The sequence below is a fragment of the Anabrus simplex genome, chromosome 1 (genome assembly GCF_040414725.1).
Source record: "Anabrus simplex isolate iqAnaSimp1 chromosome 1, ASM4041472v1, whole genome shotgun sequence".
NCBI classification, from domain to species: Eukaryota; Metazoa; Arthropoda; class Insecta; order Orthoptera; family Tettigoniidae; genus Anabrus; species Anabrus simplex.
In genome coordinates this window covers 522,726,302-522,741,663 of record NC_090265.1, presented here as the reverse complement: position 1 = coordinate 522,741,663, position 15,362 = coordinate 522,726,302, and the positions used below count along the sequence as shown (strand labels likewise).

General features: G+C 38.3%; 1 protein-coding gene across 3 annotated transcripts in view; it reads right to left on the bottom strand.

Moving 5' to 3' along the window:
* The window catches only part of RPA1 (replication protein A 70), a 126,073-nt gene that overhangs the window by 15,917 nt on the left and 94,794 nt on the right, over positions 1 to 15,362 (bottom strand). For 2 of the 3 annotated variants that reach the window (XM_067144813.2, XM_067144814.2), the window contains exons 10-11: positions 8,929 to 9,083; positions 3,321 to 3,404 (exon numbers count right to left, since the gene is read on the bottom strand). In XM_067144813.2, coding sequence (XP_067000914.2) covers positions 3,321 to 3,404; positions 8,929 to 9,083 — 239 coding nt within the window. Of the gene's footprint in view, positions 1 to 3,320; positions 3,407 to 8,928; positions 9,084 to 15,362 lie in introns of all 3 variants that reach the window. The other variant, XM_067144815.2, reaches the window with a different exon arrangement.

Genomic DNA, 15,362 nt, shown 5'->3' with positions numbered 1-15,362 from the left:
TGACAAATTACGTTGGGGGTGCAGGGAGGGGGGTGTCCCTGTATGCAAGATTTATTTTTTCAATTTTCCAACTAAAAAAGCCAGGGGGGGGGAGGGGGGTCGAATACATGAGGAGTTCTAATACATGAGTGAACACGTTTTACCTTGTATAACTTATTTAGGAAAAGAAATAACTGATATAGTGATATAGTATTATAATAAAAACACTAGTACAATAATACACCTTTCTTCTATCTGTATAATGATATTCACTAACAAATTAAAAACTCCAGTGGATTTATCACATTTACATTCTATCAACTGACACTCAGTACTCTTCAGGCTGTAATTCCTGGCAGGCTTATGTCAGTTTTACAGTCACTAGACGTCTTGGTTCACAAGCCATTGGAAGATCATCTCTGTCAATTTTATGTGGAATGGATGGCAGCATATTCCTTTGATCTGACAAAAGGTAGCACTATTAAGAGATCCTACCATAGAACAAGAGTGCTCTTTGATTCTTCAGGCATGGAATGGGATTACAAAAAAACACGCAGGTTTAAAAAGATTGCAATTTCTACGTAATGGATGGCCCGGAGATTGGTGACATGTGAACAGTGCGATGGATGCAGATGATGATGATTCCACAGGCAAAGATGATCTATCTGCTGGTATGTCTTCTGATGAAAGCTGTTAAGAGTAAAGCACAAGAATGCTAATTTTCTTTTACATGATTAATGAGCTCATTTCATGTGTGATATTTAACTTTGCATTGTGTGTGTTGCTAGGATCAAACCCGGGTCATACCAAACAGTACTGCCACAGTGTTTGACCTTCAGCACACTAGGCCTCAAACTGTATATTATTTTAGTTATTTGGTATTAAATGTAAAGAGAGGACATAAATTTTCAAGGGCTCCGCTAAATGGCCACGAAAATTGTTAAGAACAAGCACGGCTCGTTGATGAAATAAAGCTGAGGGTGTTGATCCCATACAACATGCAGTCACTCCTTGATTAAATTAGCTGACATTTTGGTGCACTCACACAACAATGCCATCGGGAAGATAACATTCTGGCAGTATTCCTTTTGAAAACAACAAAAGATAGTGGCTTGCTAACAATTGCCATAACTGCCAACATTAGGGAAGTGTAATTTCTCTGCACCTGCCATTTTAATTAATACAGAGAACATGCACTTTGTATGCACCAGCAAAATTTGCGGCATATTTACAACAACAACAACAACTCCACAAACGAACAAACTGGAGTTCGGCTTGAGTTTCTGATTCGAGACAGAAGAAAATATTTCTCTTATCTATGTTCAATGATAAAGTAATGAAAATCCATTACTTTCCCTGTGCAAAAATGTGATGGATGCTTAGCTAATGCGGTTAATCTTCACAGACTTTAGTAGACATCTCAACATAAAATGAAAAGCCCACTCCAAGCTCGCCATAAAGTATACCTTAATCTTCTGATACCGTGTTTCTTTACAGCATCCTTCACATTCATTTGCAACATTTCATGCAATACAGAAAAGTCATTATTTCTCAGCTCCACTACATCATCAAGTACATCTTTCTCGATTGTAATGCGTTTTTGAACTGATGTGTTTGTCTTAAAACATTTGTAGAAATCTTGTGTCCGTAAACATTACTTACATGTGTTATTATGTGGTTGGCCTTATGGCTCAATTTAATTTTCCTATCATCCTACCGTGTCTTAGATTTCAGAACCGACATGTTTTTATCATAGGTAAATTTCATATTAATCCGTATTGAAGAGCAATACAATGTAAAACAAAGCTAAAGGTTTCCACCTATTCAATACTTTGTTGTAACCTTTAAAAAGTTACATGTATTTGTTGAAACTAGTTTCGGTCTTTATTCACATCTTGCTTTAAGTTTGATTTTGACTTGATGGTCTCTGGTAAGACCAAAACTAGTTTCAACAAAAAATGTAACTTTTTAAAGGTTACAGCAAACAGTGTTGAATAGGTGGAAGGCATTAGCTTTTGTTTTACACTATGCTGTGGTTTTAGCTCATAAAATTTATGTTGAACGCTGAACGATAGGTGTTGTTCACCGCACTTTGGCACAATCCAATGGTTAGTTGAACAACTACCAGAACAGTGATCTAAACAAGTTTAAACTAGCTGTTAATAATGGAGTGACTTTCGGTTGTTTTTGCCTGTGTGTAGAGAAGCATCACGTTTTCTGGGGAGCTCAAAGTTTCTTTCATTTGATTAAGAAAATGTGGGGGATGGGAGTGTTTGTAGATCCAGGGTGATAAAATCATTACTCTAGGGGGATATGCCTTAAAAGATTTTTTTAAAGGAATTTTTTAAATTCTTGTGCATCTTTGTCATTGTGATCAGTCCTTCCCTAGGAATTTGGATGGATTAATCATAAATTCAAGTAAGCTGAACATCTTATTCTACCTGGAATTTTGGTGAATACGATTTATGGTGTACAGTGAAAAGCATGAAAATTCTAAATTATTCTGGAGCTATATAACCTTCATAAACAAGAAATAATGGTAGACTGAAAACCGTATTAATTTAAAATCGATCGAGACTTTTGGAATTCTTCACTTAGCATTAGAAATTCAATATGGGCTTCACTTAATTGTAATTTAATTAGTAATATTTTTCGGTAACAATGTGTAAAATTCCTCTGGAGTATATATTTATATTGTAGAAATGAGAATGTAACTTACTCGGCTCGAATTATGTTATAAACTTAACGTTTGAAATTATTATTATTGTTATTATCTATAGTGCAGATTCTGGTTAGTTGGGGTCGTTTTAAAACATTCTATTGTATGGGTCGTCCATGTGAACGTTGTTTCTTACCTGAATTATCTTGGCAATTTTATTTTCTATTTACATTGATTCGATTGAATAAGTGCAAAAATGATTATAAAAATACAGTATGTTGCAGACTGTTAACTTTAATAAAATATTGTATAAATGAGCTCTACCACTTCTAGGATACAAATTCATATGACTCCTCTGAAAAAAAAAAAAAACTGTGAAATCAGCCACCGTGTCAGAATAGATCACGATACAGGATAATTTTAATATTACTATGCATCTAACTAAAATGTAAGATCCAATTAACATAAAATTATTGCTAAACAAATGCATAATGCTGATTATGAGAATCATTAGGGAAAATGAAGTGATTACTGATGTACAAATGCAGTTTATAGCACAAAATAACCAATACAACGCTAACAATGTCATAATTTGAGCAATGAACTGGCTGAAGGAAACAGTGGACCAGATTCTACTGTAAATGAATCTTTAAAGCCAGCAATAATGATTTTAAATACTTACCGAGAGTAGGAGACGATACGTAAAATTGGGAAATTCCTGGTTGCATTTCTCACATCGATACATTCCATTCCTCATATCTATAACCTGAAATGAAATACAACAGATAAACGAAGAACTTTTGAGAGAAACCGCTAACTACAGATAAGACTTCCGATATGGAAAAGTTAAAACACAGAAGAGTGAACAGCAAACAGGATATTCAATCCCTTTCAACATTAATCATAAGAGATAGGAGTCAAATTCTTCAAAGCATAAAGGTAATATTTATATAAAGGAAAGGAATTCTTGTTTGCTGGCGGTTGTATTCAAATCTGATAGATTTTTGGTGACAAGTGGTTAGGAAAGAGCTAGGACTGGGAGGGAAGTGGTAATGACTCTAATTAAGGTAGAGGAGCAGTATTTGCCTAGTGTGAAAATAAGATCCCACAAAAATAAATCTTCAGGGATGCCAATGGCGAGGTTCAAACTTGCTATCTCTTGAATGCAAGCTTACAGCTATATGATGGGCAAGACAACAAGGTGTAAAAATAGACTCCCTAAGACGGGTTCTCAAACCGTGGTCCGTGGATCGCTGAAACTAATACAGGGGGTCCACAAACTAATATTCTGAGTAGGTAAAGTCTCTTCTTTTTTCAGAATGATTTTTAATGTGGCAATGATGTTAGAAGGGCATTAGTTACAAATCTGTTTAATTGTTGTTGGTACAACTTATGAATTCATCTGATTGTCTTCGCAGCGTATGACTAAGTTTAAAGCCAGTGATCACTACCATTTCGTAAGATTTTTCTTTAATGGTCATTGGCTTAAAAAAAATTCATGATAATCATGGTGGCACTGAAAAGCCTTTGGGATGTTCACGTTGTAGTCTAGTAGTGTCTCGAGATGTTCCAGTAAAAAGGAAATAAGGGCAATATTGAGACAAATATCTACAGTACAGATTAGGGCCTTCAATAACCAGCAACGGTTAACTTAGTGTGTTGTATATTTTGATGTTCTCTTGGGCATATGTATGAGACCTGCATAACATCATAGGCATACTTAAAAAAAACAAAGACATCTGGATCATTCTGGTACATTGATTTTTCAAAATGAAAGTCAGAGAAATTCAACAAATAATAAATATTGAGAAAATTGGATCAGGAACCAGCAATGAAAAGCAATGTTGGACTAACAAGCCAAATATCAAAGGGGGTCAGAAAAGAACAAGAATTGACCAATGGGAAGTCAGATTAGGAATGAGGGAAGTATGACACGAAGAGGGCAAAAAAGCATGCCACATTTAGCCGAGGACTAGAGTTTGCCACTAGTAGCAAGGTGCGAGCCCTTGGAAGAAAAACTTGCCCAGCCAGAACATACCCTGCAATGCATAATACTTGTGTCTTAACACTATTATGTTGTGAAAACTTGGAATTCTGAGATCAAGAACATCATTTTCACCCTGTGAGTGACATACAGCAATACCTCATGAACCTAACATGCTTAATTAGCAACCAGACATATTTTCATGGCAAAACAATTCCTCAAGAGCTATTTTTCGAGTTTAATGTTTTCACTGCTCACCACAGTCATTCTTCTAACAAATGTACATTACGCATACAATGCATTGTAAATCATTAGTTGTAAATTCTACCACATCTTAGATAATTTCATACCAATGCATGGAAGTCTGTTAATATACAGAAAACAGGGAAATGTTATTTTTCTTTGTACATAAACTTAATTCACTGGTATGAAATTAAGTCAGGAGATTTACAACTAACGATTAAAAATCCTTGTAAACTTTGTTCAAAGAAAGATGTTCCAAGTTGCACTGTTGGTGCTCTTCGTATTCAAATATTGAATCGTTGGCATACGGTCGAAGAAAAAAGCAAAACACAAATTATAATTAGTTGATTTATGTATTCCGATATTTGTAGTTCAAGTCCTTGGGGTACTCTGCACTTTGCACCATTGATCTTTCTGTGTATTTATGCCTTTAGTGTAACTATGCATTTCAACAGTTGGCTTCTTATTCATATTAGTTTAAAATTAGGACACACCTAAGTAGAACTAAAACGTAGTTATTTTGTCAGTATCTTGTTTCATTCATTGCCATGAAATTCTTATGTAGTATACAATATTTCTCACCTCTGATATACATTTTTATTCACAGAATACACTATTTTATTTCTTTATTCCAGTCCTCCGCTTCTATATAGTGTTTAATTTTTTATATTCGTGTTTTGCTTGCATGGCTTATTTTTATTATTTTCATGTTCCGCTTGTACACTGACTGAGCAAATGTCATGGGATAGCGGAGCACTGATGCGCAGGTGTGTTGTCTGCGCAACACACGCCCCCTGTGCCAGCGGCAGCTGTATAGGAGGCCTTGTGTGCAGTGGCTGTGCATGTGACAGGTGTAACATGGAACGTCGTCGTGAGCTGACACCGTTCGAACGGGGTATGGTGGTCGGTGCCCGACGGATGGGAAGAGCGATTTCGGAAGTGATACGGGAATTCGGCTTCACACCATCAACCGTGTCCACGGTGTACCGTGAATGGTTGAATGCGGATGTCACCGTCCACAACAGACGAACGACCTGCTGTCCAGCCACGCTCGGTGACCGTGACCGGCGACATCCGAGCCGGATTGTCAATAGTGACAGACGGGCAACCGTGCAACAAATCATGGCTCAATTCAACATAGGGCATGTTAGACACATCTCCCAGTGGACAATCCGTAGGAACATGGGTTCTATGGGGTTTGGGAGCCGGCGCCGCACACGGGTGCCACTATTAACCCAATGTCATCGGGCACAACGACGCGCATTTGTCGCCAGTCACCAGGCACGGACACTGGAAGAATGGCGTAATGTGATATGGTTGGACAAATCACGATTTCAACTGCACCATGCCGATAGGAGGCACCGTGTATGGCGCAGTCCACATGAAGCGATGGATCCCTCCTGCCTCGAAGGTATGGTCCAGGGCGATGGTGTCTCTGTTATCGTCTGGGGTGCATTTTCCTGGTATGGAATGGGCTCCCTAGTTGTTCTGGAAGAGACTTTGAATGGTACGTGGTATGCAGAACTGCTCGGAGACCATCTCCACCCATTTTTGGCCTTCCAGCGCCCAGACGGTTCTGTGGTGTTTCAAGATGATAACGCGCCGCCATATCGCTCCCACGTCACCCAGGAATGGTTCCAGGAACATGCAGCGGAAGTCCAACGACTGCCATGGCCACCCAGGAGCCCCGATAAGAACCCTATCGAGCATATCTGGGATGTCCTGGAACGTAGGCTCTGTGCCATGGATCCTGCACTCACAAATAGACCAGCATTGGCGGCCACTCTGCAAACGATTTGGTGTCAGCTGCGTCCAGAGGACTACCAGGGACTTGTTGACTCACTTCCATGGCGTCTCACTGCAGTTCACAGGGCCAGAGGTGGCCCCACACGCTATTAGGTGACTATCCTATGACATTTGCTAAGTCAGTGTATATTGTGTACATAAAGTTAAAGTTCTGGCTCATCACTTCAAGTTAAATGTTTATCTTGTATTATTGGAATGCAGATTGAGTTAAGTCTATTCCACTCGAAGATTGTATTTCCATATCCACCCGAGACTTCAAGTGTCCACTCGTATTATGTTATTGAAAATTGAAAACAGCTAAGTCTGTAACACTGTTCAGGGAGCCTAAATGTCACAATGTTGTTTTCACCAATCAAAAATATACCCGCATAGTTGAAGAAACATTCGTAAGTACTCTATTTACTTTGAATTACGTGATTTTTTTAACCGCCAATTCGTAAGTCAGATGTACCAACCCTAGCCGCGTTACAAAATACTCTATGGTCCGTCACTGCATGCAGTTAACCTTGATTTACAGTTTAAACCTTAAGAATGAAAGAAAAAAATAAAAAGCATGATTCAACGATGAGGAGAACTCTATGCTGGTTCCCACGTGCAAGTGCTTTATTCATTGGATTACTGTACAGTACTATATGCATTTTAGATGCCCCATACTTGCACAGAAAGTGCCCGATGCCCTTAAAACATTGTGGCTTATCAAACTTTCCTATGACGAGGGGAGGAATTCTCTTGCTTCCGTGTGCATTGCAACACCGTACAATGACCCCCACCCCCTTATACAATTTCCTGGCTGGCACTTTCTCCTTTAAAACAACAAGACAGTTTGGGCTCGGCATTAAAAGAAAGCAATGCAGTTTCATCGGCAATGATAATATTGTTTGGTGCCTATAAATTGATTATATGAGCCACGCTTTTTCGTCAACTGTCGGCATCGCCAGTGTTCACGGATTCTGTTTCTCCGCACATTGCCTGGTGTGTGACATTATGGCGTTTCTCAAAACGTATACAAAAGAATTCCGATTTCACTCGAACTTAGCAATTATAAAGCACACTGTAGACACACCGAAGTGTGTGAAAGTGCAGAAAGGTACCCCTGCACGTTCCATCATGACGCAGATAAATTTTGAATTTAAATTACTCTGTAACATACTATTGTTTTAAAATGTAAAGGCAGTTTCGAATCATAAGTCTGAATTTCGGTAATGGGGCCGACATTGTAATTCGAATGACGAATTATCCGTATTTCGAATTAAACTATTTAAATAACATGAAAAACCGTATCTCATGTTTCCGTGAACAAGAGCTTCTTCGAATTAGGCGGGTTTTGAATTAATCGATTTAGAATTATCGAGGTTCTACTGTATATGAAAACTAGACTAGTCATATTCAGAACCAGGAAATAATGTCTGAGAATACCCCAATCAACTTGCAATTTTCTCAAGGTGTTTGGCCTTGTGATGAGAGTGATTAAACTAGACAGAAGCATCAAGTGACAAATTTACTGGCACCAAGGTGTCTCCAAAAGCTGTAAAAATAGTTAATGGGACATAAAATCAATCACTTTATCATTAATAGTAGTTTAAACAAGTCTGTGTGTGTCACTGATGGTGACACTTTTGGTAAAAAGCTTGATGCACAAATATTTTCAGAAACAAAGAGATGAGGAGATGGACTAATGTACAGTAGTTTGGGAATTTCCTTCCAACGAGAGCTGTGCACCTGTTTTTCCTTCTTGTGTGGACAATCCCATCCTAGAAACCAATGATTGCCAGCCATTATAATGACAGACACCTATTTGCCTATTCATACACTTTAAAAAAGAGGACATTTAGGATGTCAAGATATTGTTGGTAAATTCTGATTTTAGTGTGCAAGAAGAGAATATGAGAGATGGAAAGATTATGCAAGTAAATACAGAAATATGACACCACACATCAGCAAATGTAATTTTCACCTAAGTCCACATCATGCTTCACTGACAACCAAAATGTTAGAAATATTTGATAGATCACAAAAATTATATGAACGATTGGTAATGCAATACTATTAAGACTATATGAATAGCAGAACTTTGAATACTCAGTTTAAAAATAAAATTAAAAACACTCGATCTATTTTTTTAAAACAATTTTCTGGAAGTAGTATTAAAATTTGAGATACACAAGGAAAATTAAGAAATTAAGAAATATAAAATCTATACTTAAATGTTTTTACAATAAACTAAAAGGTAACAATCAGTATCAGAAGATCTGCATACCTTTTTTTTACATTCAGCTGTTGGACAAGCTTTATAGATGGAGTTTTCAGATCGGATGACAAGAATAGTGGCTTTACACATAAAATAATCTGCCTTATCCTTGCTACCCAACTGCTTTACTCTAGCTTCATGCAGTGTCATCCATGGAGCAGAACCTAAAATGAAAACAAAACAAAAATGGCACTAATCCGATCAAGTAATTCTTAATTTGTATACTACAAATGCTAGGAAATAAGCTCTCTCATAACATAAACCATAACTGCTTGAAGAAAATTCTATTGCAGGTGGTTTAATAATTTTTTTTTTACAATTTGTTTTACGTCACACCAACACAGATAGGTCTTATAGCGACGATGGAACAGGAAAGGCTTAAGAGTGGGAAGGAAGCGGCCATGGGCTGATTTAAGGTACAGCCCCAGCATTTGCCTGGTGTGAAAACAGGAAACCACGGAAAACCATCTTCAGGGCTGTTGACAGCAGGGTTCGAACCCACTATCTCCCAGATGCGCACCCCTAACGGCACGGCCAACTCGCCCGGTGGTTTAATACTGTGCTAACACATATAGCCAAGGTTTTCTGTTGACACTGGGATGGGATAGGATTATTACTGGGAAGGTAGCTGCTGTGGCTGTAACGAGGCTTGTAACAAGAATACAAGAATAAAAGAGTGTGAGGAAATAACGAATTACTTACAGCTAAGGGATGGCACATGAAGTTATGGCCTACAAATAAAACACTCCGTTGATCTCAGAGTCACTTTCTTGCCACGTGTCTTTCCCGAACTACACTGAGAGAGCGTATACACAGATGAACTAGATTCACTAACCAACACACAGATATAAATAAAACTATAGCTATATTGAACTATTAAACCTATAAAAAAACTATACGTTACTGTACCAACTTATGCTGTGAACTACGCTATCCTAGAGAGATGACTAGAATAACAAATTGAAAAACACAAATTATTGATGAAAATGCACAAGATCACGAACCGTACCAAATACCACACGGCGAGCAAGATAGGTTAACCATGTTGTGAATGTACACAATACAGTTGGCAACTAGGTTTTGAGATCGCGTGCAGTATTGATGTCTTTAGGCTCAACCAATATAAATCATTATGAATAGTAGATTGGGATTTGTTGGATGTCTGTGTTTGTATGCATAATCACCAGATAGGACCAAAATCTGCCAAACGTCAATTTAGAAGTTACAATGTTTAGCTTATAGTAATCCTAATCAATGCTTTCATCTGAACCGTCATCTGGGCAGCCATCTTCCCTGCTGCCGGCGTTGTCATCCCACGTGACGTCATCTTCACTGCCATTGAGAAGATTAGAGAACCCCAACCCCACTATTTTTAAAAACTTTTCACAAAAGTTTTGTTCTTGATAAAAGTTCACGCAGTGAGAATCCATTCAGATATAGTTTCCAGAGATGGTCTCCATATTCTCCTAGTTGGTGAGAATGTATGTGTAAGGGAAGCCATCCATTCTGTATATAGCCTTTTCATGTGATCCTTAACTCTTTGCCATCCCTAATGCTCCAGAGCGCTCGAATATTGTCACCTGCCTGCCGTGCTTAACGCTCCAAAGCGCTCGTCCTACTCACATTCATTAGAAGAGTGTTGACAGAAATACTGAAGGGTCTTGTGAAACCATATTGTATTCCCTTGACTCAGCAAGCTGTCAGGACCTTGTTGACAACATTTCCTGTGTATATTTCCCAAGCAGACCTACTTTATAAACAATGTCTTTAGTTAGAGATTATTCTTGTTCAAGTTCACACCATGTCGTCTAATCGCAGAGTTGTGCTGAAAGGTTCTTGCGCTGTCAACAAATACAGATCCCATGAATGATGGTACACTGAAACGAAAAACTGGCAAAGGCAATGAATAAATAGAAATTGCGTATCCTCGTGCCGTCATAAGCTACACAAAACCTGTGTGGCATGGACATCAGTGATCAGAAAAGAGAATACTACGCGGTTGGGCGATCGTCTAAATATTGATGGAAAATTAATTTGTGATCAATGTATACGTCGTGAACAGTTTCATTCTTTATGACATGAGTAAATGACCAGCTCTCACAGCTCATGGAAATTGACAGCTGAACTTCCAGCACAACTTTGTGCAACAGCAGATCGGGAACTTCACGTCTTGCAAACGTGCGGGCAAGAAAATAAGTTTACCCATCGGCTGTCCATCCCCTAAATTATTTCATTCTCTTGTGAAAATACCTGGTCATGCTAAAGTGTGTGATTTGTGTTTACAAGTGAAAGATGGGGCAGCTTCTGGGGGAGGCAAACGAACAACATTCAAATGTAAGCAGTGCGATCTACCACTGTGCAGGACGGGGTGCTCTTTGGAATACCATCAGGAGCGAAATGTGGATATTCAAAACTAGGGTGAGTACACACTTATATGTACTAATCATTTAGGAACGAAATGCGAAAGGAATTACATTTATATCTTTATTCTTATGACTTCTAGTTATTTTCTCTTAAAGGGTGGTATTTATGCCGCTGTGACTATTGGGATTTAGAGAACTGTCATAAAAGACGGTAATTACGGCTGGGCATCCGCCTTTAAATGGGGAACGGCAAAGGGTTAAATAACTTAATGGACACATCAAGAGGTTGGAGGACCGACGTTAGTTCTCCAGGGATGACTGCGAGATCTGTCATTAGGGATTTCAGTTCGTTATTAATCTATCCGTCAAATGGCCCCTACAGCTAACTAACACAATTACGGCTTTCTGCTGCAGTAGTGCTCCAGGATAGTGTAGTATGAAGGATAATGCAAGAACTTCCACGAAGGAATAAAACATCAGGAACGTTTACAACATTTAAGGATATCTAAAGCTGTGGTGGAGGTAATGCATTTTATTATAATGAATTTTAATTTCGTTCCTTCGTTGTCTCCATGTTCTTAATAACATATATTATGATTTGTTGGGAAAGTTTATGAGTAAAATACTTTAATAGTTATGATTGAATTGCTTTCCTTACATTTTAAACCTTGCTATATTATTGCAATATCCATGAATATTTCTGAACTAAAGTAAACGTGTGTTCCCAGGTGGTATAGCTCTTTTCAGGCACACTCCCTAGAGAGATTACTTGCACGTACCATTTTACTGCATACTACCCTACCTGCTATTCTCAAATCTCTGGCAATACCGGGAATCAAACTCAGGGCCCCAAGGACAGCAGCTAATAGTCCTAACCATTAAACTACGGACATCTCTCAACTATAAGACAGATGTATCACAACTTGCATCGCGCGGGTCGGACGGATGTAACTTGAGCTCTCTCGGCGTAAGCTGCGGGGAGCGGAGGGTTGGATTTCCGCCTCTCTTCCTGCAATGAGGCCAACCAACTGGCAATGGAACTAATAGTAACAACGTTAGTCATATTGACACACAAGGTTAAGAATTCGAAACATATTTTCATATATTTAAAGATAAAAATGTTCATTGTTCCGTATTGAAAAGTATCACAGTTAAAATTGAAATAATAAATAAAGAGGTTCAACCTATTCAATACAAAAGAATAAGAAATGCAGTGATTACATTCTTATTTAATAATAAGTAGAAGTGGTACCGGTTTCGACCCTAGTCCAGGTCATCATCAGCCGATTAAAACATGAAAAACAATGCATAGGAAAAAGAAAATAAAAGATAAAGTTCACTCCGGATCAGTAGAAGAGGCGACATAAAAATGACGGGGGGGGGGGGGGGTAGACACAGTAAAATTCAGAAGTAAAATATAAGTCACTTAAAAGAAACAGTGCGTAATTTTCTGAACGGCAGTATGGCACATGCAGTGTCTACCCACGTCATTTTTATATTGCCTCTTCTACTGATCCGGAGTGAACTTGATCTTTTATTTTCTTTTTCCTATGTATTGTTTTTCATATTTTAACCGGCTGATGATTACCTGGACTAGGGTCGAAACCGGTACCACTTCTACTTATTATTAAATAAGAATGTAATCACTGCATTTCTTATTCTTTTGTATTGTATAGGTTGAACCTCTTTATTTATTATTTCAATTTTAACTGACATATTTTCATAAACCCCATTTACGTCATAAGTATCGATTACATCAGCTCTTACGGAACATTTTATGTTGCAATTCATTCACTGGTCGACTGCCAGTCTATGGAGGAATACTTGTCACTTGTATTTTCTGACATGTTTATAATTATTTCATCCATAGCAATCTTCTATGACACAATCGCACCCCCCACCCCCACCAAGTTCGAACTCTAAATACGTGTAAGAGGAAAAATTCTGTAAAATCTATGCCTCTAATAATCATAATAACGAAATGTGTTTAACAACACGTTTATAGGCTCTTCTGACGGGTCTGGAATACCCTAAGCTATTTTACGCTTTTCCATGCATTGTTGGAGATGTACAAATTGTAGAAGTACAGGGGTATCCTCTGAACAGCAGGGACATTTTGTCAGCCTATAAAGTAGTTGGCCTATTTCTCCATTTACAGTAATTTACCTACAAACTTTGACAATATTCTGCGCTTCTTGTACTACTGTTGCAGTTAAAGTTGTCAGCTCCGATTACGAAGAGTATAAAGAGTACAAGGGAGCTGAGGGCTCAAGAAAATGTGCGCAAGTTTGTACACATATTTGTATGACTTCACCAAAGCTGCTGTACAGTCTGTAGTACCTGCAAAAAAGTGGAATCGTTGTTGCTGTCTCTGCCAAATTACATGGGGGGGGGGGGGGGAGAGGAAGTTGTCTTATATATAAGATTAATTTTTTCTATTTTATTTGTCACAAAAAGCCGGGGATGTGTGTGTCTAATACGCAGGGCAGAGGGGTCCTAATATAGTGCAAACTCGATTCTCCGTTCTTGGGGGAACCACGGAAAAAAAAAAAAACGCACAACGCAAGAAAACGGAAAATCTGGGAACAAATGAACCATCAACAATTTGGCTAAACATCACCAAAAAAAAAAAAAAAAAAAAAAAAAAAAAAGGTATACTTATAATCTTACAAACACCCCTAAACCAAAACAAACTGCAGCCCCAATGGGCCTTCTGCCTACCAAACGACTGCTGCTCAGTCCAAAGGCCTCTAGATTACGAGGTGACACATGGTCGGTGTGACGAATCCTCTCAGCCGTTATTCCTGGCTCTCTACACTGGAGTCCCCATCTCACCATTAAATAGCGCCTCAATTAAAGGTAATCGCAGAATGAGTGAACCTGGAACCAGCCTTCATATCAACGTAAAAATGCCTGACCTGGCTGGGAATCAAACCCGGGCAGTCCGGGTGAAAGGCAGGAAGTTCGACCGCAAGGCTGGCTTTATATATTAATTACCAGTATGCAACTTAAAAAGCTCGAAACTTTACATACAGTTTTACTATGGAAACTTCCTCAGTTTCCTCTGAAAACTTATTTCAGTTCAGCAACTTTGATCAGTCGATAAACTAAATAACACCAAGCCAAACAACAATCGACCACAAGTAGTTTTTAATTCTCTGATCTGTAAAATAAAGTACATTGGATCCAAAAGCGCCCAAAATGATGGCGAAATCCCTTCTTTAAATTTTCCATTGTAATTTGGTCACCGGTATACTGTTAGTAGTCAGTTTATGGAAATCTTGTATCGCGTAAATTAGGCCTACATCAAATTTTAAAGGTTACGTCAAGAGTTATGTTGAACTCGAGAATATGGTTTTGAATGTAAGTATCGTTTCTCAAATTCTCGAATGCATTATATTCAATTCTGCCCATCACTGATCATAATCAAATTGAAAAGAGAAAAAATTTCATTAAAACTTCCGAATTTATAGTTATTCGCGACGTTGAGCTCAGCTGCAAAGCGGGCTCGCTGTACAAGTCGGTACGAGTACGAAATGATAAGAAGTTTTTAAATATAATGTGCGCAAGTAAAACGACTGCGGTTTTTATAACATTTAAACACAAAAACGTGAAATTCCCAGTCTTACATCAGGACAAAAACAGTAATAGGCAATCCCAAAACCTACCATGGCTTTATGTACGTAAGGGACAACATCTGTTCTGGTCTCTATAACATAATCGTATACGAAAATATTAAAATACTAAATCTGTGTTACTTAAGAAGGTGCAGTTTCGATTCCTGCCTGAAAGCTCAGTGACTATACAGTGCCCTGAGGGAAGTGCCGAAAACCTTTTCGGCGATACACTCGGAAAAAGTAATAAAATAAACATCTAGCCCTGGACATAATTTAGATGCTTTCAAAGTACGAACATTTGACGAAACTCATTCAGTCTCCAAGAAGAGCTGTCAAAATGTGCTCTGGCTCCTTGCATTTGTTGTGGACACTCTCTGCTTTATAATTTCGATTCTCTAAACAATACCACCCGAATGCGATGCTAAGATGGTCCCTTATGCAAGTTCACCGCCAATCACTTTAC